This window comes from Zerene cesonia, chromosome 19, assembly GCF_012273895.1.
Source record: "Zerene cesonia ecotype Mississippi chromosome 19, Zerene_cesonia_1.1, whole genome shotgun sequence".
NCBI classification, from domain to species: Eukaryota; Metazoa; Arthropoda; class Insecta; order Lepidoptera; family Pieridae; genus Zerene; species Zerene cesonia.
The window spans coordinates 9,691,780-9,719,309 of NC_052120.1; the positions used below are offsets into that span (position 1 = coordinate 9,691,780).

The 27,530-nt window shown below is 33.1% G+C and overlaps 1 protein-coding gene across 1 annotated transcript; it reads right to left on the minus strand.

Annotated features, from left to right (window-relative positions):
- Positions 1-2,036: 2,036 nt before the first annotated feature.
- On the minus strand, positions 2,037-26,641 carry LOC119834686 (neutral ceramidase-like). Its single transcript, XM_038359134.1, has 14 exons — positions 26,394-26,641; positions 12,698-12,799; positions 10,525-10,674; positions 9,567-9,743; positions 9,070-9,197; positions 8,323-8,524; positions 7,362-7,571; positions 7,119-7,238; positions 6,482-6,685; positions 5,737-5,952; positions 5,286-5,381; positions 4,371-4,538; positions 3,843-3,964; positions 2,037-3,466 (listed from the first exon to the last, which is right to left on the minus strand). Exons 2-14 carry the CDS (start codon positions 12,797-12,799, stop codon positions 3,289-3,291), a joined length of 2,073 nt encoding a protein of 690 aa, XP_038215062.1. The 5' UTR covers positions 26,394-26,641; the 3' UTR covers positions 2,037-3,288.
- Positions 26,642-27,530: the final 889 nt, after the last annotated feature.

The window sequence follows — 27,530 nt, forward strand, 5'->3', positions numbered from 1 at the left end:
GGATAATTTTAGCAATAAATCCTACTGTAAACAGACAATTACTAATTTTATACAATTTTAAATTAAAGCATTGATTATTTAAACAATAATAATAATTAGTATAATAATCCACTACTAGTTTTAAAGTATACAACTTTAATTCGACTACTTACTTTATAACGTATTCACTGTATCCAATATAATATGACGAACAATTTTTGTAATTGAAAAACCAATTTATAATTTTTTCCTTCAACATTCCTTAAAAGGTCTGCGATAAAAATGTTTACACGAATGAACATATAAATAAAAATGTAAATCTGCTTCATCATTATATCAAAGAAGGACCATTGATTAAACGTATTATCCACATTAATATAAAAGATAATTACATCGTCTGTCAAGTCCTTTGTGAATGCAATAAATAACAAATTTTAGCGCAATTTTTAAATTTTGCCACACTTCGTTTAGCGGAAGTATTTTATATTTGTTATTAATTAATAAAAGATTTAAATCTAGAATAAAAAATGCGCATTTTTTAAAACATTCTGTCATTTAACTCGTCATCAATCTTACCAGCCAGTAAATTTGTACGAACTTTTTGAAGTTTATGAAATACTACTAGACAAAGAATTAAATACCTTTCTTTCTTAATATATAATTAACTTATTCTCTAGTGTCTACCTGGGGTCTTACCCGCTTCAATTAATACATTAAAAGTTCTCGCGCCATGTATCGGAATTTATAGAACTTGGCATGATTCAAATACTATAATATGGAAAGTTTATGGATTAAAATAAATATTTAAATGGGAATGAGATGACTACAATAACCTTATATCCCTCTAGTCTTCTAATTATCTCTAGACACAGATCTCACACATATTATTGCTCCGTTACCATTTGAAAAAAAGACAAACAAACAAACACACATTTGCATTTATAATATTTGTAAGGATGAAGATATTTCAATAGCAATTATAGTTAGATTTAACTTAAACTATTTTGGTGATTGGAGCACTATTTACTAGCTACTTACTTAGTGACTGTAAGATGCAAGGTATACGCGAGGAAATACATGTTTCTGCTATTATAGCAATAGATTTAATTATTTTCCTACTGGTATCACCAAATTTTATCAAAATATAATCAATCAGTTCGATATTGGTGAAATTATCTCTTATCAAAATTACATATCATTACTTGTTATTTAACTCATAACATCAAATCAATCTTGATAGGCGAGTAAACATATCATTATTTTTTTGAAAATGTGGGATTGATTATAGTAGCTACGCGAAATAATTTAAAATTAATTTGTAAGTATAGCTTAGCTCTAGACATTTCACTTTGTAAAAAAACTAAATAATCTGTATAGTTAGTTAATTATTTGCAATGATTTCTACCACTTGTTAAAGTATAATATGTAGGTCTCTATATAAAATTTCTGGTGTTACAGTGCTTCTAATCAATATTCTTCGTAACTTTACGATATTTGCCAGGCTCGAGGATATTAGGTCATTTACCTTTACAATTTACAATTGTGACCTTTTCAAATTACTTAAAAAAAGAAAGATGTAATCAATGGACTGTTTTTTTTTTTGTAGTTCATTATTTTTTACTGGGTGAACCGATTTTTATGATTCTTTTTTTACTTGAAAGCTGGTGCTTATCATGTGGACCCATTTATTTTATAATTTGGTCTAGTACTGACAATATGAAGGCATTTTTTGTTAAAAAATAATTAGTATTGTAGAAAAGATAAGTTATTAGTAGTAGCTCCTGACGCAATTCTAATCGGTCAGCAAATATTAATAATATGTGTGTTACACGACCTCATTTATGTAGTAAGAGAAAAGAGTTAAATTAAAACAAAAGAGGTTTGATAATTTTTTTTCTGCACATTTATCAAATTTTGAATATTTTTAATGCGAAGCGACGAAACGAATACTTTAGTGTATACTAAATAGATTTATCATGCCATAATATATATTTGTTTTCAAAAAATATATTGTATATCTCAATGAGCTATAAGAAATTATAAAAAGAAACACAATCTTAATAATCGTAAATAATTTATTCATACTAAAGTAACACGGCAAGGAATTACGTCTGTGTATAATTATATTAACAATTAAAAATATAATAAGTGTTCATAAGCTCTCTTATTTTTAACTAGGAATAGTGCGATCACATTTCAAATATTGTGTAAAACATTACACTACGAATAACGACAATATTTATGGCATTGCAATTTTCTCGCTTGTTCAAAAGCACTTCATATTTCCTGTCTCGTTTCTTTATACGCCCCTTTACAATAACCAATTCTGTATTTAATTATTTGCATAGACTATACTAAAATGTCTTATAACTTCCCCTATAATTTTGCATAAAATTCAATGGTAAAATTTAGTGTGGAGTTACAATTAAAAATTGGTTTCTTAAAATGTATAATGAATGGGACTAAAACAATATCACTGGATAACAAAATGAAAGGTCGATTAAACGAATTTAAAACAATTTTATATTACGTATTATAAGCCAATTTTTATTTTTCTTTGGCCAATGTTAGACATTAAAGCTATCTAGAAATATACAATGTAGATCAAAAAGTAAAAAAAATATTGTAATTAATATTAAAAATACTATGCAACAGTTAATTTATAACGGAAACCTACGTATTATATATTTCATACAATATCACATAGTACCTAATAAATATACATACGAATATACGTGTGATCTAATAAAAAGGAATAAACAATTACCATCAAGCCAAGGACTTAAGAATAAGATACAATTAAATCTATTTTATTCAACACTGGCGAAAACTTGTATTTAAAAAATACGTAAAGGAAATAAGTCTACTTATATAATTAGTGACTAACTTCATAGCCGAATAACCTCAATGCAATAAATTATTAAATAAAGTAGTACTTTTTATGGCAATAAATCTTTATATTTAATGTTTGATTTTTCTTATTTTTGGTTAAATCCCTTCACAAATTATTTGTAAATAATAAAATTATGCCCATTTAAATTGCCATTTTTGTATGTTTAATGGACTTTTTATGGTTTAAATAACCATGGATCCTTTTCAACAATTTCTATTTAATACATAATATTGCCACGGCCCTGAAACCACCAACCGTAAAACACCTCCGAAACCTACATACTAAGACAAACGAATCAACCAAAGCATGCTAACTCACTCACACCGTATTGCCATCTCTGTTACAGACTTAATTACAATAAAGTTTCACCACACTGGGTTATCATTGCAAAATTTGATTTAAGAACATTTTATTTATTATGTAACTTCAAAGGAGTTTGAGAATCCATGGTACGGGTAGATACCCCCAAGAATATATTTATAGTTGCCATAATGATGTATACGGTAGGTCCCAGGGGGGGTGCCTTCGGGGATTTCCCATTCTATTAGGGCTTCGCTGGTGCCTAGAACTTTAGAGTTACGTATCCATGTGAATCTGAAATTTATAAATAATATTTGTGATTATATGAAACTATCTGTTATTTGATTACAATAAAGATCATTTATCTACAAAAATACTGTACATACACATATTTATCTCACCAAATGATTCTACATTATTTGATCATTCTATGACTACATTCTATTTTCTTTTTGCGCGGGTCTCAATTTTTCCTGTGTATAACTAATATTTACATATATTTTGTCTAAAATAAACTTCTTATCTTTCAATACAAAAACATTTTTTCTTTATATCTACCCTTCCATCCATGTAATTTCTCGGTTACTTTTAGAATGTTCTAGAACATTCCAGAATTGTAAATTAAATATTAGAATGTTCCAGATCATTCTAGAAAATTATCGAATCTCACTTGGTCTCCCAATCAGCGTCCGTTGCTATGACGACCCAAGCGTCATCTTCCTCCGACTGCAGCCGCTCCACGCTGGCGTACCAGCGGCCGTGACGGATACTGTTACGAGGGTGCCCGGATACCTGGAAATAGTGTTTTGTTACTAGCTCTAGCTCGTGATGTTGCTCGATTAACTTGCCATTCCTGTCCAAGGCAAGGTAATTAATTTTAATCGAATCGTTTAGTATTAATTTTTGGGATCAACAAACATCTTTAAAAAGTTTGGTTTTAGGATATTATTAGTTATCTTGTGATTCTGATGATTGAATTGATGATTTCTTGCATTTTAACTGACATCGTTTGACCAACGTGGTGTTACATCCCGAACTCTCATAAGAGGCCCCTTATCCTCATTTGCCCATCGTGGTGGATTGTGGTTCGAATCCTGATAGCCTATGTTCCAGCAGTGGGAACATATACGGGCTGATGATAAATGATGTCCCAGCAGTGGGAATGCACAGCGGCACGCGAAGGGCAGGGGATAGTTACAAAGGTAGCGGAGGCGACGTCCCCCCAGCTGTAGGCGGGCAGCGGCTGGCGCACGCAGTCGCCGAACTCGCGCCGCCACGGCGCCGCGTCCCACAGCACGGGCGGCACCAGCGTGATCAGCTGGTTGCTGAAGTCCGGCGGCTGCGGCCCGCTGTCCACCCTCTCACCCTGCGCGGTCCAAATATTCATATAGATTAAAAAAAATACACACACTTTAATATAATTTAATAGGTCTCACTGAAATAAATAAATAAAAAAAAAGGTGTGTGTGCGATTCACACATGATAGAAGTGAAACTTCAGTAAATCGACAAAAGAATGAATAAAACAGTATGTATATTTCTGTCTCATTCTTTGCCGGCTTCATTCTACACATTTTTGTATTTTTGTCTCTTACCTGTCGTTTTTCACTTCAATAAATAAATAAATAAATCTTATCCCGATCCTCAATAAGTGTAAATTAAATCAGTCCATTCTGTAAACTAACTCTGTATGTCTCTTCATATTAAGAGACAGACAGGTTCAATTTTCTGTCTCACCTGTCCCATGAGGATGACATTTTGTGTAGAAATAGTTTCGTGACCCAAAAAAAGTACATAGTATATGTATTTCGGAATAATATGTATATTTCAGGATGTATCTCGGAAATCGTCAAGAACGAGAATTTTGTAGGGAAAACCCCCGAGACTGTCTATCTTTTCCTTTTCTACGCGAACAAAGTCATGCGGATAGCAAGTAAAAAAAAAGTATTATTTTTATGATAGAATCAACTAATTTGTCTCACTTGGTCTTACACAGAGTATACGTAAAAAAGAAATAAATCCTGGCAATCCTAACGAGGATAATAAAATAAACTCATGATATTATTGTATTGTCGCAAAGGCTTGTTTATGTATACTACTAGACAAGAACTTACTTTAACGAGTGCATTTGTCAACTCGACATATTTATTCAGATAGATGTCCAAGGTGTGCGGCCCGAAGATTGTAGAAGCGGCCTCATAGCGCTGCGCCTGGTTATAAGAAGTTCGAATAAAAACCTTGATATTGTAATCATAAGGTTCATTTCCTAATCTATGTCTTATTCAAAGCAAGTTTCAAAGTACCTAAGGGTAATTATTTATAGTAAACGTCGTTTTTGCGTTAATTCTACATTCAACTCTGCAGTTTGCTGTATGAATACTCAGTAGTCGACATTCATTAATGTTTAGCTTCATCTAAAATAGACAATCATTCTTAACACCTATCTATTCTATAATTAAATGTAAAATTGATTATAAATTTGCACCATTGGCAAAATATACCGACTAGAAATAATTTCAAAAACTACGCAAAATATCATCTTTTTGTGAATATTAATAATTTTACCTGATACTCTTCCGGCGTGGCGATATAATCAGAATATATATTGGACAGTCCGGCAAGAACGACCTTCTTGGCCCCGGAAGCGTTTCCAACGACATGGCGCAAGCGTCTCCCGGACATGGTCGTGAACTCTCCGGGAACAGCTGCGAGGAACAGGCCTCCGATGCGAGCCACTGAACACGACACTATGTGCGGCTGCCATTCGTATGGGAACTTCATCTGAAATAAATAATCTAAAATAAAATATTATATTGGCACGAACGATGTGCAAAACTGTCTGTCTGTCTTATTTTCAGGCCTAAACCACAGAACCGATTTGGGAGAAAAGTTAAAGATCCTAGAAAGGATAGGGTAGTTTTTATACCGAAAATATAACGGGAACCGAAATTATGGGAGTTTTTCTTTGACTACGTGGGTGATGCCGCATGCAGAAAGGCTGTATTAAATATGGAGGAAATAATGTATTATTTATAGTTATATTTGGTAGATATTATTTCCTATTGTATTCAATATTATATGTGACATTTTATACATTGGTGAAATCGTGTACAAAAAAATGCAGAACTATACACTAACACAAAAAAAAAATTGAATAATAACAGAAATTATTTTACTGTTGTCTATGCACATGATCACTAAATGCTATAGACATTATATGGAACACGGGCAAAGCAGGACCTTGCCCGTAGCCAGACCGGTACTCTAGATGATAACGGGAGCGGGCCAAGAAAGTGGGACAGGAACTCACCCGGCCCGTAGCCAGCAGGATCGGCTTGGGCGCGTGACAAGCGACGTCCCCCGGCGTGGGCTGCGCCAGGAAGTCCCGCACGGCGTTCCACAGCGCGTTGGGCGAGGTGGTGCCCTGCCGGAAGTCGAACGCGCCCGGCCCGTCCGTCGTGCCCGCCGCGAAGCTGTAGCCCATCGCTGGCACGCAGCCCGACACGTTGGCGCTCTGCCACAAACGAAAACCTTATTAAGCAAAAAACGAGAAATCGGATGCAGGGTCTATGGTATCTGTGGTATACTGACACTTTGGCGCTTATATGTAAAGAAACTAACGTCAATCCTGCACTGTTTGGTTGTGCTACAATATGATTGGACAAGTTTAAGTAACATTCAGTTTCATTGAAATAAGTCATTGCAATTAAAATAATAAATAATTGCAATTAAATGCAGTTAATTTATTTTATGTCATTGTCGGCAATGGAGCCGGTGGGTCGCCTGATGGTAAGCGCTACCACCGCCCATGTCATTTGGAGGCGTAAGGTCAAATTATATTAAATTATATATAAATATTAGTTTGGTGCACAAATACGTTATAAGGAAAAAATATTAATGCAAAACAGTTTCCAAGTCTCTTATTTATAGAATAAAATTATACTCACTGTATCAAATGTTTGAGTAACAGGATCGTACGGGGCCACCTCTTCCTTGGGCATATCCACAAACTGATGGACGAAGCCGACGGGCCCAGTGAGGTCGATTCCGGGCTGTTTTAGAACTTTCTGAGAAAACAGGGTTTAGTATTATCTATTTTTAATCGACTTAAAAAAGATGAGGCTACAGTTTTATATCTTCAATTTTATATCTTACCTCCCTAATTCCCAGTAAAACAATAAACAGCTTACCATAGCAGTCTGGAACATCTTGGTGGCTATAATCTTGGTGCTCTCGAACATATCTCTCCCGGGGCCAGACGCAAAGCACCGTTCCTTGGCCCCCTTGCACAATAGTGACTCCTGATCGCACACGTCACCGGAGAACTCGCACCGGGGACCCCTGGTATTGGGGGACACATCGCCGAGATTTGTAGACGCGAATGCGCACACTATGCGGCCCTGGAAGGTGAGAATTGGTTTAAAAAAAGGACATGGTCGAAAACAATCGAACAGAATGATTCAGACAAAGTTAGAGACTAAACTTTTTTTTTTTTAATGTGAAAGGGCAGGCATGCGAGCAGACGGGCACCTGATGTTAAGTGCTCCACGTTGCCCAGTTACACCCACAATACCAGGGGTATGGTGTGTGCGTTGCCAGCCTTTAAGAAAGGAGTAAGCTCTTAACTAAATATATTATTCTATCATCGCTTAGAATGGCCCCGTGACTGGATTGGGGACAGGTTAATCTGATAGCAATTTTTGTTTCAGAAACTATCGACTACTTCCGATGCAACCGTGTTAATTAAAATTTCATGCAAAACACTGTGTTTCGATCAAAGTACCCAGAAAATGCATTTTATATTTTTGCAGTGATTACTTTTACCTGGTTCTGCGTTATGTACTGCAAAAGTAGATTGCCAACTAAACTCATTGTATTCCTTAATGAGTTGTGTTTCTTAATGCCCAGATAATGCATTTTTAGATACCTACAGCCCCCGGGGTAGAAGCCGTGGACTAAGTCAGTTTCCTTACGACTATTTAGTCGGAAGTAATAGGGATTTCCCTACTGTCCATTGAGCCGCTTTCGTGAAGGGACTGGGTCTGCACCCAGATAATGCCTGTTATCATTCCCCCTCCATATAGCTATTATTCCCACCACTTCATGTTAAAAACTTTGTATATTATTAGAAGATTACAACCTTATACATACCTTTCCAGGTAGAGTTTCGTTTCCGTTCAGCGCCTTCTCCATCAGTATGGACGCGTAGCCAACATTATCCGACGAGATTAGCCTATTGGTGTTGTTCATGCTGGTGGGGTGCACCGCGAACCAGTTGATGACGCCCAGGATCTGGTTGTCCGGTGTGATGAAACGCACCTGGGCCAAGGTTTTGTCCACGTCGTATTCGTACCTAAGAGAAATATAAATATAATATATATTTTTTTATTTAAATTGATAACAAATAAAAAAAGTGAAGTTCCGTGTCCCCTACTGGGGTATGGGGCAGATGATATACATCTGTTTCACTGATCGATTTTCCTTACGGGCAAGTAGGTGATCAGCCTTCTGTGTCCTGCCAGACCGAGACATTTTTTTTTTTGTGCGTCCCCACCGGGAATCGAACCCAGGACCCCTCGGTTCTACGCTCACGCGTTAACCACTGTACCAAGGAGGTGGTCAATAATAACAAATAGGACAGACTAAATGATAGGGCATTTCTTAAAGAGGAATTTTTTGCACAATTTAGCAGAAGTGAAGGAAAAGATAAAATCATAGACAAAAGTATACTTAAAGATAGTTATTTTTAACTTAAAACTAAACCGCCTTCAAATTGTGAAAACTAAACCAAATTTAAATGGGACCACATGGCAAACACCAACTTTCAAATAAAATAACAATGAGAAAAAAAAGACTGGATAAACTCTTCCTTTTTTGAAGTCGGTTGGAAATACATACTTAGCACGTTCTTCAGGGGGGTTTCGTAGATAGGATGTGGGAGATCTGTTTATGTTGGCACCGAGTAATTCCGCTTCTCCATACTCCATCCGAGCTGGTGTGAGCTTGTTGTGGGCTATTATTATACTCTGTAATATGATAAATTTCTTACATTCAAGTGTGATGAATCGAATATTATATTAAAGTGCCTACGTAATTTAATGTCATTATTTCATTTCATATTAGAGGATTAAAGCTCTATGAGCTAACGAAAATTCAACTTTGAATTATTGGTTAATAAACTCATATAAGAGTATTTAAAAACTTAATATTAACTTTAACCTGTAGTTCACATTATTACCAAGCTTCAAACTTATGATTCCTTTACTTTTAATTCAAGATCGTATATTTATAAAAGTTTAAAGTCATCTCTATTACGACCTGCATAACTCATAATAATCTTTTTCTCTATAATCAATAAGCGCCTATACGATAACTAAACGCAACTGTTACCATACCTTCAAAATTCCAGTAATATAAGCAACATAGGTCTCCTTCACGAATCCCAGGATGGGCAGGTCAAAGAGGAAGTCCAACAGAAACCCTCCAGGGGTGGAATGTGTGTGTGTCCCGCTAATGATAACATTCTGTTCTGAATACATGTCACCATAACGCTTTTGCAAGCGTTTTATCACCTGGAAATCAAAAAAGGTCGATTAAATTAGGTACATTCAAAACAAGTTTCAAACTAAAATTAATTTTTAGATATAGCATTGAAATATTCTCATAATAATATGAGAATATGTAGAAAAATCTAAATCTTTACAATTTCTTTTTATCTGTCTGTATATATGTATATTAACCATGTATAATTAATTCAAAAAAAAAAGCAGTGGTGGCCCAGTGGCGAGAAACTCGGGCTTCAAAATCGATAAGTCGGGGTTCGAGACCGGGCGAGCGAGCAGGAAATAAATTGATTTTCCAATTTATATGCGCATGTAGATAACATCACCACTGCTTAAAACGGTGAAGGAAAACATCGTGAGGAAACCGGCATGTGCGAGAATCAAAAGTTCGACAAAATGTGACATCTATCAACCCGCACTTGGCCAGCGTGGTGGATTATGGCCTGAACCCTCATAAGAGGCCTGTGTCCCAGCAGTGGGAACATAATGTAAAGGCTGATGATAATGATGATGCTGAATTAATTCAAAAGTGAAAGACAAAGGTTCAAACCCAACTTAACGATATTTTTTCATTACATATTACATATTATATTTTAATGTTATCTCTGTTACATTAATTTTTATTCTTGTGTTTATTTTTGTCACCAGAAGGATCTTATGAAAGAAAAAATTAAAAAATAAGGGAAATTTAACGGCCATTCCATTAGACTTAGACACACCTTTGACATTTCGCACGAAGGTATAACAAGGTCTGTTGGGTCAGTTGCTAACAAATAAAAAGAATACATACCTCATTCCTACAACCGTGTCCCATCATAGCAGCATCTACAGATACGAACACGAAGCGATGTCCGCTCGCTTCGTCTTCAAACACGAAGGCGCGCGCGAACTGACGCAGATGTATGCCGTGGCCCACTTGCTCAAAGTTCGCATAGCCCATCTGTAAACGTAATTAATTTAACTAATCGTAATATATGAGAAATTTTGCAACAAACACACACACACATCCTTACAAACTTTCGCATCCTACTAGTATATATTACATATTATAATATTATAAATGCGAAAGTTTGTAAGGATGTGTGTGTGTGTTTGTTGCTCTTTCACGCAAAAACTACTGAACCGATTGCAATGAAATTTGGTACGTAGACAGCTGGACAACTTGAATAACATATAAGCAACTTTTTATCCCTATATTCCTACGGGATACGGACTTACGCGGGTGAAACCGCGGGGAGCAGCTAGTTTCAACATAAAACCAACCTAAGGCCGACTCACATGGACTGCCTGAAGTAGTCCATTCAAGATGCGACAGTCTCAACATAAAATATAATTAGAAATCTGTGCTTCTGACTACAACTGCAGCAGTTGCTATTGCTTCGAGCGATCGTATGATCAAGCTTCAAGCTAATGACTATGACTGTAAGCGCTGTCAATCTATGTTAGTCCATCGTTAACTGCTCGAGCTGTCATGTGAATCGTCCCTTAGTTGACTTAACACTGACAACAGATGGCGTGGGGGGCACATAAAACCGAAAGAATAGAAGAAATTCGATTACTGTGGCGGGATCACAGGTGACCGAGCGGCTAGGCGTTGTGTCGGATTGGCAAAAAAACGCGGGTTCGAATCCCGTGATCAAATTTTTTATATTCTTTCAAAATTTCTCATATGTAACTCACTAGCTGCGCTCCGTGTTTCACCCGCGTAAGTCCGTATCCCGTAGGAATATCGGGATAAAAATTTGCCTTATATGTTATTCCAGTTGTCCAGTTGTCCAGCTGTCTACGTACCAAATTTCATTGCAATCGGTTCAGTAGTTTTTGCGTGAAAGAGCAACAAACACACACGCATCCATATAAACTTTCGCATTTATAACATTAGTAGGATTAGTATGGACGCGCGCAACGAACCTTGAGTATGTGTGTGAATGTAATTAACGCATATTTGCACTCAAATAAGAAGCAAACTTCTGCTCATGTTAATCACACGCTATAATGTGGTGACCAAGGACGTTCAGTGTACCAGTATCCTACTAGAATATGAATCGGAAAGTTTATTCCTTCAATGAGAGTTAGTTGAGAGATTATTGCTCGTAGCATTGCCATACTATAGCAAAACTAATTTTTTGTAACCTTTACAAGGTTTATGAATCTTTTTCTTAAACCATAGTACAGTGGAAACTTGATTAGCGACTTAAGCTATAGTCCAATTTGTACTATGCTTATACATTTCATTCACTTTTTCATCAGGATTCTATCAGATTAAATAAGACTAGCTGTCCGCCCCGGCTTCGTCCATGTTACATATATAGCATATAGCCTTCCTCAATAAATGGACTATCTAACACTGAAAGAATTTTTCAAATCCGACCAGTAGTTCCAGAGATCAATGCGTTCAAACAAACAAAGTCTTCAGCTTTATAATATTAGTATAGATTGAATCAGTGTGCGCTTAACAAATCATGTGCTTCTTTACTGAAATTAGTTACATGACAAGATATTGTTTTTGATATATATAAGTACACATTACTATGAGTCTTGATTCATAAAAATGCTCTTAAGTTTATTAAACTGAAAAGTTTGTGACTTATGTATGAATAAATTTACTAAAGATGATCTTGTATTTAAATTGAATATTGCTAAATAGTAATTTATATTTATGCCTTGTGACACAACTGTAAGAATACCAAAAACTCACGTCGCCTTTTGTCGCCATTTAAAGGTCGTCAATAATGTCCGAGCGGTGTAATTGTGTAAAAATTTCATCGAAATTGACACCTAATTACGTGAAGGGTAAAGTTCAAATTCTATTGTATTGTCAATTAGAAAACTCTGACGAATTATACACGCGTAGGAAGTTATCTTATTCGAACTTTACTTAAATTTTCAACATCATGGAAATATATAAATTAAAAAAATGATAAATAACATTAATTATAAACCTTTTAACCTATTTTACTTACGAAATTAATTTCTGCCGGCGGTCCTGTGACGTCAGCGATGCCAACGCCCACACGCAACGCGTTGCACGCACACACACACGCCAACAAAGCTATGATATACATCTGAAATTTAAAATTAGAATCATAAAATAATTTAACAACGTCACATGTTTTGCGATCAAAAACGCAGTTTATTCAATAAATTATTACTAGCTGTGACCCGCGGTTGAAACCGCGTAAGCGTGCTGTGTAACCGTATCCCGTAGGAATATCGGTATAAAAAGTGCCTATGTTTTATTTCAGTTGTCCAGCTATCTACGAAGCAAAATAGTATTATTATTCACCAATAGATGTCAGGAAAAAAAACACGAATAAAACACGAATATGACATTATTTCAGTTGTCCAGCTATCTACGAAGCAAAATAGTATTATTATTCACCAATAGATGTCAGGAAAAAAAAACACGAATAAAATACGAATATAACATTTTCTAAAAAAAATTTCTAGCTAGATCGATTTATCGCCCCCGAAACCCCCTGTATACTAAATTTCATGAAAATCGTTGGAGCCGATTCCGAGATTCCAATTATATATATATATATATATACAAGAATTGCTCGTTTAAAGGTATAAGATACTGATTGTTTCCACTCATGTAAAATCTCTCAATTTTACAATTATACAATATATATAAATATTACATTAAATAGACGCAGTGAATTCCCGTGTCTTATATACTAGCTGTTGCTTGCGGCTAAATTCTCGTGGTCAAATATAATAAAAAATTTCATGCATTTTTTTTTTAATTTCGGAGTGATTTAAAATTCAAATGCTCTTCGTAACGGATCTTCTTATGGGAATGAGATATTTGATTGCAGTAAAAAATAGCCTATATTACTCCCTAACCTACAAACTATCTCCAGTCTATACAAAAAAGTTTTATTTATTTTAATAGCACCACTAATATATCATATGGTCGTTTTTGGTAAAAATAAAAAAGACAGGTATTTTTTTTATATTTAATTAATCTTTTAATAAAAAAAATATATGTATATTTTCGAGAATATGCAATTTCGCAATATCTTATAATTTATAGATAAATAATTTCGCATAAATTGTCTTTTAAATAATATTGGTACTCTTCTTACATAATAATAAAAGGTGAGGTGAATTTTCTTGTTAATAATTTTTAGGATATTTTTACAAAATTCCACGTTGAGAGCTTCGGATTTATATCCAAAATCGTTTATAATTTAAATTCAAATCTTTATTCATTATAATATAAACATTGGGCAGCTATATCTATATTTAAAATAAATTATATTATATACATTTAGCATATAATTGAATCCTTACCTTCACCACAGATAACATAATACCTTCTCGCTGACAACTTAGTTGTTGCTCAAATCTATCAATTTATCTTAATCATGTTTATAACAACTATCTCTATTATACTATCTAAAAATAAACACTTCTGAATGTTCTCATTCAAAAATTAATGTATAAAACTATAAAGAAAATTATCTGTGACCACCAGTCTTGCCGGATGCTCTGTGGATACTAAAGATATATTAAACAATTTCCATTAAAACAATAAATCATAATAATTATAAATATTTCTAAGAAATGTCAAGTCTCATACCTGAAAAGCGAGTTATTGTTAAAATGCTATCTCATTTCTTGAATTCAATTAACTTTTATTGTCATACGAAATAAACGAAGATTTATTTTATACTATATCACTTCAGGGAACACATGAAAACACAACGAAAAGTCATCCTACTACGCCGCCGTCTCTGTGTCTGTATACTTAGAACTTAAATGTTACGCAACAGATTTGATAGGTTTTTTGATAGGGAATAATTCATCCGTTAAACTACTGCAAATTTAACGCGTGCGAAGCCACGGGTAAAAGCTAGTTATTTACACAATTCGCTTATGTTTAACGCATACTGAATTATCTATAAACTCATATTATTACGAATGCTATTATTGTAGCGATTTCTCTGCTGCAAATAATTTATAATTGATTCTGAACGTGTATAATTCCCATTTATTTTAATCGTTATTTCTAATGTCATATGTTTTTACTTGTGTTTATATTAATTACTCAAGTTCATTAAATAACGTGAAATACTATTATATATTCAGTGTATTATATATTTCACGGTTCGTCCGCTTTACGTATTTCTGTCTTCCATCGTTAAAAATGTATAAATTGTCTATTTAACTTTTTCTCATGAACTTTTTATCAGTTTTCGCAAGATTTTGGAACAGAGTACGCATACAGATGCGGATAAGGTGGATATTGTCTTAATTGGAATTCATATTTTACAATAATAATATTTTAATTGAAAAAAGATTTTTCACGCTTTTCTCTGCTAGAATAGTCTTAAGTGACACAGTCTGGCCTCGCCTACAAGTTATTTGTGTCCTATTAATTCCGGAATTTAACTTTTTGCACATATAGTTACAAACATACATATATAAGTACACTTGAAAAAGGGCAAGTTTCTCCTAAATGAAGTGTTTTCTTCCAGGCAATCCGGTTAAGAAGCCCATAAAATAACTTGTGTACGCAATAATGTAAGAGCTAAAACTAACTTATCATCTTTGTAAAGCAGGTCAGCAACGTGACAGATGGCAACTCATTACATTTATGAGCTGCTACTGTAATTACCTACAAAGTTATTATTGGATTTGCTAAAGCGGCTTTCAGGCTACGCTATAATGTAATATTACTATGTAGCTCATAGCTTGATATAGTACACCAAACAGAAACGAGCACGTTCACACTGTACTGTACTGTATTGTTGGTTAGAACACATTGTTTTTTATTTGCTAAATTATATAACTATATAATATAGTACCTAGATAACATGAGCACCTACGAGAGCGTTCAAAAAGATTTTTTTCTTGCAGTTATAGATTCGAGGGTCTGCTACTTAGTTATAAAAATACGATATTTTTTAAACAATAATGTCCGTATATGTGTCGCAGGCAAATTGTATAATTTCGCCGTTTACAAACGCTAGGCACGCTAGGCAAACGACCAAAAGGATTTCTATACAGTTTAAGAAAAACTATGCTAACCTATCCCACCCCCTAACTAAAGCAGAAATTTCTGATTCCGAACAAAACTAGTGCACCTACATCACCAAACTCTAGCAGCGATGCAACGAAAGTGACGCACGGATCACGATTCAGCGCGTGCGCAGATCATTGGCATTGAGCGCGCTTCCGTCGGCCGCGACGTGACCCGACTCGGTCCGATCTGGATACATTACGGAAGTATTTCGAATTCATGTTAGAATTCCTAATGGTGTTAATTCGAAATGACAGCGTAAGATTTGATATAAATCGAAGTATGAAGGTTATTACAGTATATTTGGAGATTTTTATTAGGTGACTAGCTGCACCCGGCAAACGCTGTTCTGCCTTACTCTTATCGTTTAGTGGTATGAAAAATAGATGTTAGCCGATTCTCAGACCTACCCAATATGCTTACCAAATTTCAGAGGAATCGGTCAAGCCGTTTCGGAGGAGTATAGAGACTAACATTGTGACACGAGAATTTTATATATAAGAATATAATAAATTTCACCCATATGTACATATTCCACACGCTAGGACTCACTCAATGGAGTAAGTCATGTCTTGGCAAATGGAGGAGGATGGCCTTTTTCCTTTCGTCACCTATTTCTGATTTTGGTCCATGTTAAAAAATGAAAGAGAGAGATATGATATTTAAAATTTCGTCTCATTATCGAGGATTGAAGTGTTAAACTATGCCGAATCTATTTCTGTTGACCACAGATAGATGCTTTAAAATACATCCTTCTTGTGCATATAATTTGTTCAATAAATGATTTTATTTTATTATTTATTTTACAATAAGTAGCTACACACGTAAGCAAACAATAAAAAAGAAAACTACAATTCTAAGCGTGGCCCAAATACATTAACTAATTAAAACAAATTAATTGTACAGTAACGATCGCTATGACATTGATATTTTATAATTCCAGTATCGTGATCAATTTATGATGTAATTGATTCGTGTAAGCCACGACTATTTTATGCGTCAGCCTTCATTTTTTTATAGCGGGCAACTGCGCTGGTGGTTCGGTAAGTGAGCCCATGAATATGTGAAGAGATATGGCAACTGCAAATGTGATGGCTGCTTTTAAAGGTTTTGCTCCCCGGTACGAGTTGGCCCTATTCCTGCCGAAGCGTAACCGACTCCCGCCCCCAATTTAGATATGAAAATAGTATCAGGTTTTTTTTAGTCTTATGAAAAATTAAAAATATATTTATTTCAAAAACACATTAATGTGTAGCCAATCAAGATCATTCGTTACCCACTCGCACACTCGGCTATCCTGTATCATGGGAAAATAAACATGTATATATGACTAATTCCAAACAACATTTTAAATTTGCATCTTGTCCTAATTAAACCGATTATTCGTTTCATACGAAATGAATAATAACATTAATTAACTACTAGTATTATTTATCATCGTATCAAACCATTTAAGTGAAACATCTTATTTAAGAAGAGAATGCATTTCCACATACCAAAGGCCCTCGTGGAATGGGACATGGGGTAAATCGTGACTCTACTGAGCCGCTTACAGTTACAGGATAGTGGCTGTTGGATAACAATTGTCAATTAGTCAGCAGCATAGTTATGCATTGCAATTTTAAGTAATTAACAAAGAAGAAAAAATTAATAAAATAATTTAAATAACTTTTACAAAAATACAAATATGGCATGGCCGCGCCTCGCGGTTTCAACTTTCAAGGTTTGCTAGCAAATACAGCATTTGTGAACTTTCCATAACTTCACGAAATAATTTTTAAACCCATTAATAATGTGACAATAATTATGAGTTTATTCCATAACAGAAACTTATCTACTAATTTAAAAGTACGTTTAATTTATTTATTTACTTTATAACTCGATTTTGTCAATTATCCTAACAACGTACGCAATATTTTCCTGTATTTAACAGGAAATATTATGCCTTCAACTCGCTGTCTCTTAAGTTGCGAGATGCGAAGTGACTCGTTATTATTGTTCATACATAAGTAAATAGGTATATTATGAATGTTTTAAAAGTTAAGAGTATATAGTCTACTCAATGCAACTTATATAGATAGAAATATTTCACTTATAAGTTTTATGAATTCGTTTTAAACAAGTCTACAAGAACAATCTAATATAGTGTACCCAATAAATTCTATATTCCAATAGCAACCTAGTGTTACTTTATATTAAATACAAATCAAAAAGTTTCCTATCTTAAAAATTCGATAGGTTATTCAATAAAACATTGGAATGTATGAAAGTAAAATATTTCAATAAAGACCTCATAAATTTTACCGGTTATTTCTAGTCATATTTTTATGGATTCCTGTCGACTTAATGCGCAAGATATTTTATGTACATACCGTAGAATGGCGTGCCTTTACCTACATTGTGATAAAACATTTTCAAAACACGTATTTATTCGGAAAAGGCCTTCGTATTTAAGATAGGTACCCACCTACTCCGTATAGATTATACCAGCTGCGCCCCGCGGTTTCACCCGCGTAAGTCCGTATCCCATTGAAATATCAGGATAAAAAGTTGCCTATATGTTATTCCAGTTGTCTAGCTATCTACGAACCAAATTTCATTGCAATCGGTTCAGTAGTTTTTGCGTGAAAGAGTAACAAACACACACACGTCCTTACAAACTTTCGCATTTATGATATTAGTAGGATTATACACTTATAACAATATAAGTTTTATAGCTATAGATTACACATTTATACTATGCTGGTAGTACTACCTATTAATATTATCTGTGCTGCTTAAAAATCGATACTTGCACGTTTTGCGTGCATTTCGCGTTATCGTACGATAACAATATACAAATAGAAGAACCAGAAACACTTGAAGCTATATAATATAAATTTATTTGTATTAATCCACATTTTTTACTCATCCAACACAAATAACAGATAATCATCTCTACGATCCCAACCATAATGTCTTCCTTCCTTTATAAAATAATTTCATTATCCAAGTAAAAATTATGGAAATGTTCATAGACAAGAGAATGCACCGTTTCACAATGAAGCCGGTTCACTTTCATCACGACTTGCTGCAACTAATAGTGATGTCTATATTAATGTAAACGTCGATAACTATTTATAGGATCGTCCGTTCAACCACCGCGTTATCAATAGCTCATACTTACAATATGCAAGTCGATTCTAACAAAAGCGCTAAAAAGAAATTATTTGTTCCCGTAATTAAAATTTTAAATCGCCTATGTCTGTCAAATTATCTGGTTGATAATTTTATCTCAAAAACAGTTTTACATATATTTTAAACAGCGAGGCGGACTGTGGCTTTTACATTTTATTACTATTATGTTATCTATGATATTATTGAATGCAGGCGTTTGGTCAAGAATTATTCGGACAACTTAGCATCAAAACAAACTTTCTTATTTATAAAGGGGCACCAAACGCAATCAGCAGTTATTTCGAAATATATAAAATTTTAATAGTTTTGAACAGAAAATGAGTAATAGTTAAATACCTTTACCAGCTGGTAATAATTCACAAGTCACACCTTTATCGATATGTTAATAGGCTATCTGAAATTCACTAAATAGTTTGCATTCATGCGGATTGATGAGTCATATTTTATAAACAATATTTTATGTACTCGTAACATTTAAATGGGTTGATAACGATTTATTTATTTCCTATATTTCTATTCTAGAAAACTAACAGTTAAATCAAAGTATATGTACCAATAAATAAATTAGGTAATTTAAAAAATAAAACACACCGCTCAATTAAATAATGGCATATTGTTATCGTCATTAAAATGGCATATTTTATCTTCAAGTATGTTATGCACAGAGCATACAATTAAAAAAAAAACACGTTCTATTTTTAATGTTGTATCGATATTTACATGACATCCCTAGAGCTAGTGAGAGTTAGTTGATTAAACCGAGGACGAAAATGATATTACTTCATTTCACTATTTATGAGAACTAAAGCATCACATTACGTATACATATAATTATTATACATTATTATTAATCACACCTTAATGAGATTTGAAATTCGTATCTAACACGTACAAGTGATTTTTAAAACTCAATTATATCAATCAATTATATTCACTCGTTTAGAAACTGTTCGTGAATGTGGGAATGTCTATTTATCTAAGATATTTTAACACAAATTAAAATAACTAAAAATATGTAGGGACTGTGAAAATCATGCGATGCTATTAATACATATGTTACATATTAGTACCTACCTTAAAGTATGTAGTTGGTAACTATTTATACTGAATAGTGACAGTGATTTGTGTCTTTACCCAATTCGTAATATCGGATGAAATAATCAATCTATATTAATGAACCGTGACCACTATTAAATATACATCCTATATCCTATTCTACTAATATTGTAAATGCGAAAGTTTGTAAGGATGTGTCTGTGTGTGTCTGTGTGTGTGTCTGTGTGTTTGTTGCTCTTTCACGCAAAGACTATCGAATGCAATGAAATTTGGTACGTAGACAGCTGGACAACTGGAATAACATATAGGCAACATTTTATCCCAATATTCCTACGAGATACGGACATACGCGGGTGAAGCTAGTAATAGATATATACTATATTTGGTTAGAAATTTGTTTGCCTAATAATAAGCATTAATATTTCCTCGCGTTGGTGAACTGACATTAATATATCTTATAACGAAATACAGTTCAAGGAGTGATATTGTGATTTATTCTTCGTTATTTACAATTCGAGTGAAATATTGAGTCATAACAATTTAATAAGTGGGAATTATTTTTATATTCACACAAACTTATCTTACAATTCAGTAAGGGTCAGGATAAAGGTGTTTCGAAATATGTAACACGACGGGCTGGTTTTTATTACTTAAAACAATTTTAAATTTATACAAAAACTTTGATGCTGGTACTCGACGGCCGCTGCCGGACTTTAAGGTTATTATTGAGAATTAAAATTGTCTCAATTAGATAATAAAAGCCCGTTCACCTTGTTTTAGTAAATCAATTAATATGCTCACATAGCGTACGCGTAGTGGCATTTCTGCATTGTCAAACTATGTTGGGAGACTTCATACTAGAAAATATATAATACATAAAATTAATTTAAAATTAGAAAACTAGTCTAAAGAAAAGTTTTACATATCCGCTGCTAAAGTTATGATAGAACTACGATTTAGGACTCAAAGTACACACAGATCTCCATGTATTTTTATTGTAATGGAAAAGTACTGATTTAGCGGATAAATGATATTAACGCTCAACAACATCTGGCTTTGTTGTTGTAGACTCAAGACATTAGGTGACGCATCGCCTTACATCTTGTATCTTGAGTCATTGTTGTTAGTTCCGACGCCACAAAGAGATATCATTATACTAGGGTTACTCAGGGCCTACTTACTACTGGAGTTACAGGAGTCATTTCAATTGAGGAGAAAGAATATTACAAATAGCAGCTATTAGAAGTGTAATGAAAGAAGAATCCAGTTGAAAATAATTGATTATATTTTAACAAAACATGTTTTACGCAATTGGCGACACGAAACTAAGCACGCGTCTTATTAATAGTAATAATTATTGGTTCATGTTTGTGATAAGAATATACATATGTACATACCTTTTCAATACATACGTTAAATCATACTTGATGAAAATAGAATATTTTGTTTATTTTATAGTAAATCTACTATATAGCACTAACTACATTTTATGATTAAGCTTCTTAAGGATATAATTTCTTAGATTTCGGATACGTAAGTAAAACACGCTATAAGTTTGAATGATACAGTTTCAAGGTCAAGATTTGAATGTCATGTGGTGCATAAATACATTTGAAATAAAACAAATTGAGGTAATTTCTCTAGTAATATCATACATAAAAACATAATTTTTTAGCCTTTACGAAATATGCCATTGACCCACATAGTATGCTAATATCTTTGTGCCTTTACATAATATTTTGCAACGTAAGTTAAACGATTTATTATAATTTACATATATATTCTAAATGTCAACTTGGAAGCTAAGTGAAAATGTTTTTCTAAAATCGGAAGTTTTGTATACACTTCGTTTTTATTACAGATATTATTGCTACATCTACGTAATGTATATATATAAAAAAATGTATCCCTTTTTACCTTGATCACGCATCACGCGTGAACTGCTGAAACGATTTCGATAATAATTATTTTTTGATTGTTATGTTGATTGTTATTGGCAGTAGAAGCATCTTATGAAACAGTAATAATATTTAACAAAAACTAAACCGGGATCTAATTGTCACTACTAGACCAATATGGTCTCATTTACCATTTGGGAGTCACCAGCTTTTATTGAAAAAAATCATCAAAATCGGCTACAAGGTAACACACATAATATACAGTCGAATTGATAACCTCTTCTTTTCTTAAATCAGTTGGAAAATTGAAGTTATTCAAAAAAAGAAAATTTAACGGCTATTTTTAATCTTTACGCGTTCGACATTTCGCTTGAAGACAGAACGTCTGTCGCGTCTCCTAGTTATAATGAAAATATAATAATATGAAAATAAATCAAATTTGTGTGAATTTCTATGTTAAAATTTTGTTGAAAATCCAAATCAACAAATCAATCAATATCAGCAAATCAACTAGATATCGAGTAATATCTATACACCTAATATACAATATTTTTGAAATAAAACTTATTACACTCAGTGCTGAATAATTTAAAATGCCTAACGTTTTCTGTACAATAAGCTTGAGTGCACGCTTCATGGGAAAAATGTCATTTTATAAATACATATAATCTATTTGTATCGACCAATATTTGTATTTTGCGGTTTTTTGAAACATGCAATGTTCCTCTTGCTATGTCTAGAGGTTTTCTATTCATAATTTATTATTTATCAGACTGGGAATGGTAAGGATACGTGTCACCGGCTCCTCCACTCACGAAACGAAACACAATAGGACGCCGATATTCTGTGGGGGTGTTGCCTTCCCCGGTGCGAACAGGCCCAATTAGTGCCGAACCGTGCTCGACATCCACACTTAATTAATTTGACCTAGTAAAGCAGAAAGGTCTAGAACAAACTAATTATAACATTACATAAATTTACTTTACAAGGATCGCATTGTTCAAGGCAAGCAACTTTCGTGCATTTGTGGATTTATTCGTGTATAACGTTAATTACAAAAAACTTTGTCTTTGCAGAAACATTACTTACTTCATAGTTTATGAATTATAAAACTTATAGTTCTGTTTATTATATTGTAATAAAATATCGCAGAATATGAATTAAATTATACGCAGAATATAGTACCTAAGTAATAGGTACAAAAGGTTTCATTAATGTTATTATAATATCACAACCATTTTTATATTGATCGTTAAAAAAGACGAATCAAAAAATGTTAAGATATTATTATCTATCATGTATAGTTAATACATAGAATCTTCATTGCATAACAAATCACAATAGATATTCAAAATCAACTGATTAACCTTGACCAGGATTTAATGTCGAAATGCAGATAGCATTATAGTTATTTCGAAATAATATTGATTTTAAAGAAAAAATAATCCTTTCTCAATGATATATCATCTAATGAGGCGTGTGACCCTGCAGTCGGTGATATAAAAATGTCAAGTAAACTCTGCAAGAGAAACCGAATATCCAAATAATGAAAATCAAAATTTGTGTCATTAAAAGTCGGCCTTAATCGTTATTCTGTTATCCGAAGATACTTAAATTATGTAGCTACATGATACATTGCAATCATCTGAATGAACATTTATCTGTTAATTGTAAATAATCTTCGTAACCGATGACCTCATTTTATATATTAGTTCCAAACAATAGTACTAGATATTTTGAAGCAATTTTAGCGGCATCTGAAAAAAGTTATATAATTTATATTATTTATAAGAACCACTGAACTATTTAAAAAAACAGATAGATCGGTAGTTTGTAGTAGCCTTTTTTTTAATATTGTTTGATGTACAAAATATTGTGCTACCTCACTATAGCAAATCCGAAATTCAAATATTACTTATGAGCATGTTTCAATCGAAGAGTTTGAACCACGGTCTCTCAGACGGGCAATAAAATAATTATAAAGTTTGAATTAAATCTATCCGTTTAATGTGGGTCAGAATCGAGTCTAAAGGTTACCTACAAACATACAGGTGAAGCTAAAAATCGTGTTAAAGAGGCCGATCGCTCAAATTGTAACCTATTAATTTACTCACGATACGTACTGATAAAAAACAAAAAATTGATAACATCGAATAGACCACTTTGCTCCATGCATCATAATAACTACTTTTGAACGTAAACACAACATTGACTACACGCATGGTATTGTACGAACAGAGACTGCATACCTCAATGTTTGCCTGCAGATCACGGTCAATAACAAGACAACCCACTTTCAACACGCTTCGGCTGTTGCTTGTTGTTTAAATTTGGAAGAACGATGAATCTATGGTGTATTGTTTACTTTTTTTGCGAGGATGGCGATGTATTGGTTGTTTTTTTTTCGATTAGTCTAAGTATCGTGAGGCTCCAAAAAATTTTCAGATATCGGTTACGTATTATGTTCAAGTTTTCATTACTTTTTACTGATGTGATCAGCACCGGCTGTAGCTCACATTAAATCGAAAGTTCTGATATCGCCCTTTGATCAAAAGCCGAAGCATTTCATTGTTATATTATTTTTATATTATGAATAATATTTACCTTTTTAACCTTTAAACCTGAGTGACAAATTGTTATCCTTTGGCTTTTATGTATTTTAGCGCGCTTTACGATCCGGCGCTTAGAGCAACATTTCCTCAAAACCGGTACTGAATGTTCTCAAGATTTCACTTCATAGTCTTTACAAGCGAAACACTTTACGCTATCTATCAGATAAAGATATAAAACGTAGCTTGATAATCATCAGTGCGATATGAAAACAAAAACAGCATGTTAATGATATTAACCGCTTGTTATCAAGATATGTAACCTATTGCACTGAATTTATAAACAAAGAAATTGTTATCTTTTAGCGATTAAATACGTACGAGATTACCTACGAAAGATAATATGCTTGGACAAGTTCTTTGTGTAAAATATTCTTCAACTGTGCAAATATTGTAAACATTGTAGTATTTATCATAGGAACATTAGATAGTTCTATTTCTAATAAAAACAATGCAAGTATTGGCGAAAATTACGTAGTCTGAATATACGGTGAAGATGCTTTCTATCCACGCCACATTTTGCTTCTAAACTACTCCATCAGAATTTGCGACAAAAAAAAATAATTTCGTAGAATAATGCTGAATATATATAAAAAAATAAATAGTGAATACTAATAAAACTAATAATAATTGAAATAGAGAAAATGCTTTCTGACGTCAAATAATGTTATTCATAGAGATAAAGCCTGTGGCCCATTTGGGTCGTGTAGATTTTAATGTAAATAAGACCTTTGTTTAGGAGCTTCCTACTAGTCCTACTAATATGTAGGTATCCTCCTAATAATGTGCGATTTGTTACTCTTTCACGCAAAAACTACTGAACCGATTGCAATGAAATCAGGTACGTAGACAGCTGGACAACTGGAATAACATATAGGCAACTTTTTATCCCGATATTCCTACGGGATACGGACGTAAGCGGGTGAAACCGCGGAGTGCAGCTAGTATTTACATTTTTTATTTCAAAACAATAAACGAGTGCATATTATAAGCAATTCCTATCCTTCATCTCTCATTTACTCAGAAATCCTTAATTCAAACATTTATTTATTCAAATTGACTTCTTTTAAAAACACTTTTGAATCGTCATAACATAGTTTTAACATTTACCACCGATTCGGTGTTTCTACAGAGAAGAGCCGTCAGCCGGCAAGAAACTCTGTAGTTGTAATTTCTCAAATTCAATTTATAGGCTTGATTTTGGATTGGTCAATTTACCTTCTAAGTTACAGAAAAATTATCGTTAGAATAGTCATCTCAATCTTAAGGATTAATAAAAAATAATTCGTATATTCATATTTAAAAGTATGATATATTAAAGTATTTTCGTATTTAAAAATAGGTTTTTGTAATTTCGTATAGATAGATTTCGAGATTTCGAATAGACTCGACTTATTATCAGCCCCAAAGTGCATTCAACCTAAATGAGAAAAAGTTTTCTTTGTGATGAATGTGTCGTTTTAAAGACGATTTTAATGGAAATTAAGTTGTATGTATAAAGGTTTAGAACAAATTATGTTAATTTATAGACTAACTCGGAATAATTCCTTTATCCGGGGCTTTAACCGTTTACATTGCTACATAAATACATGTCACACAAGTGTCAAACATCTAAACAAACAAAATAAAAATTACTTATTAGTAGTATTAAGTGATTGCTATTTTATTAATTATTGCTTTTTCTTTTTTTTTTTTCGTAATGTGCACGCATTCATATACCTTCCAAGATTAATTGTTTTGTTGTGTACCTTTTTATTTCATAAACATCAAGAATATGGCTTACAGTCAATCTGGACGGTGAAAAGTGACCATAAAGCGTTTCAAAAAAATTTGTGTATATGTATAACCATTAATTATATAATTTATGAATTAAAACTCTTCCGATTACCTTTTCCAATTAAGCACTTGTACTCAATACGATTGTTTTCAATTGTTCAAACAATGGTGATTGAAGAGGACACTATTATCACAATTCATTGCACTTAAACCGAGATACACTAGGGACTATCAAAAAATATTTCCAATGCCGTAATTGTGGTAAATATATTTACAATGCACGATCGTGAAGATCAGCGCGAATTCGAAAAATACGAGGCATACGTGCAACACGAAACGATGTTTGACACAAACTGATAATATTATGCTTCCATGCCACAGACCCGAGCTTCCCTGCCTTAATTTATGAATAAACACATCTACTTATTAATATTATTGTTCCTCGTTTATTTTATTATTGATTCCCCTTATCTACTCGATTGAGGACGTCTCAATTCGATTGAGGGATAATTAAATGCTACGATGATAATTTTTCCAAGAAAATTTAAGTATCTACTTACTCTAAATAAACCAATTAGTATCATCTCTTTGAATTTGATTGAACCTTTCAGATATCGTATCATATGGGTTTACTGTCCTACTAGGTAAATTTCATATTTATAAAATAAAATACAATATATACAAAAAAGGGCAGGCCCTGAGGTTCCACTCCAATATTTTAAATAAGACGAAATGACAATTTTCTATCAAAAATTCCCGCCGATCGGTAAGCAACAAACGTTGATACGATTAACGAGTAACCTATAGTATTATGTTATCTGTGAAAGTAACAAAACCAATGAAAAATCCAGTCGAATAACCTTCTCCGTTTTTGGAAACGTCGGTTAAAACTTAAAAATTCTATCTTCGTCTGCATATTTTATTTTTCTTATACCTACACACCTTTAATGGCAGCCGTAATATTAATTATAATATTCCGTAAAATTACGTTTTACAAATTATACACATTTTTGTCACAAATTTTATAATACAATAACAAACGAAAATTACATCAATTTTAAAGCTAATTTATTTTCTTTAAATCTAAAAGTTATAATTTCAAAATTTTTTTACACTGGACTGTAACTGTTCATTGAACATTGTATACAAATAGTTCTAACTTATTGCCATTAAAAAAAAAAAAAAAACATTGTATACTGAAATGTCAAACTGATTCGAAACCGAACGTCGCATTTTCTTAATTCTGATT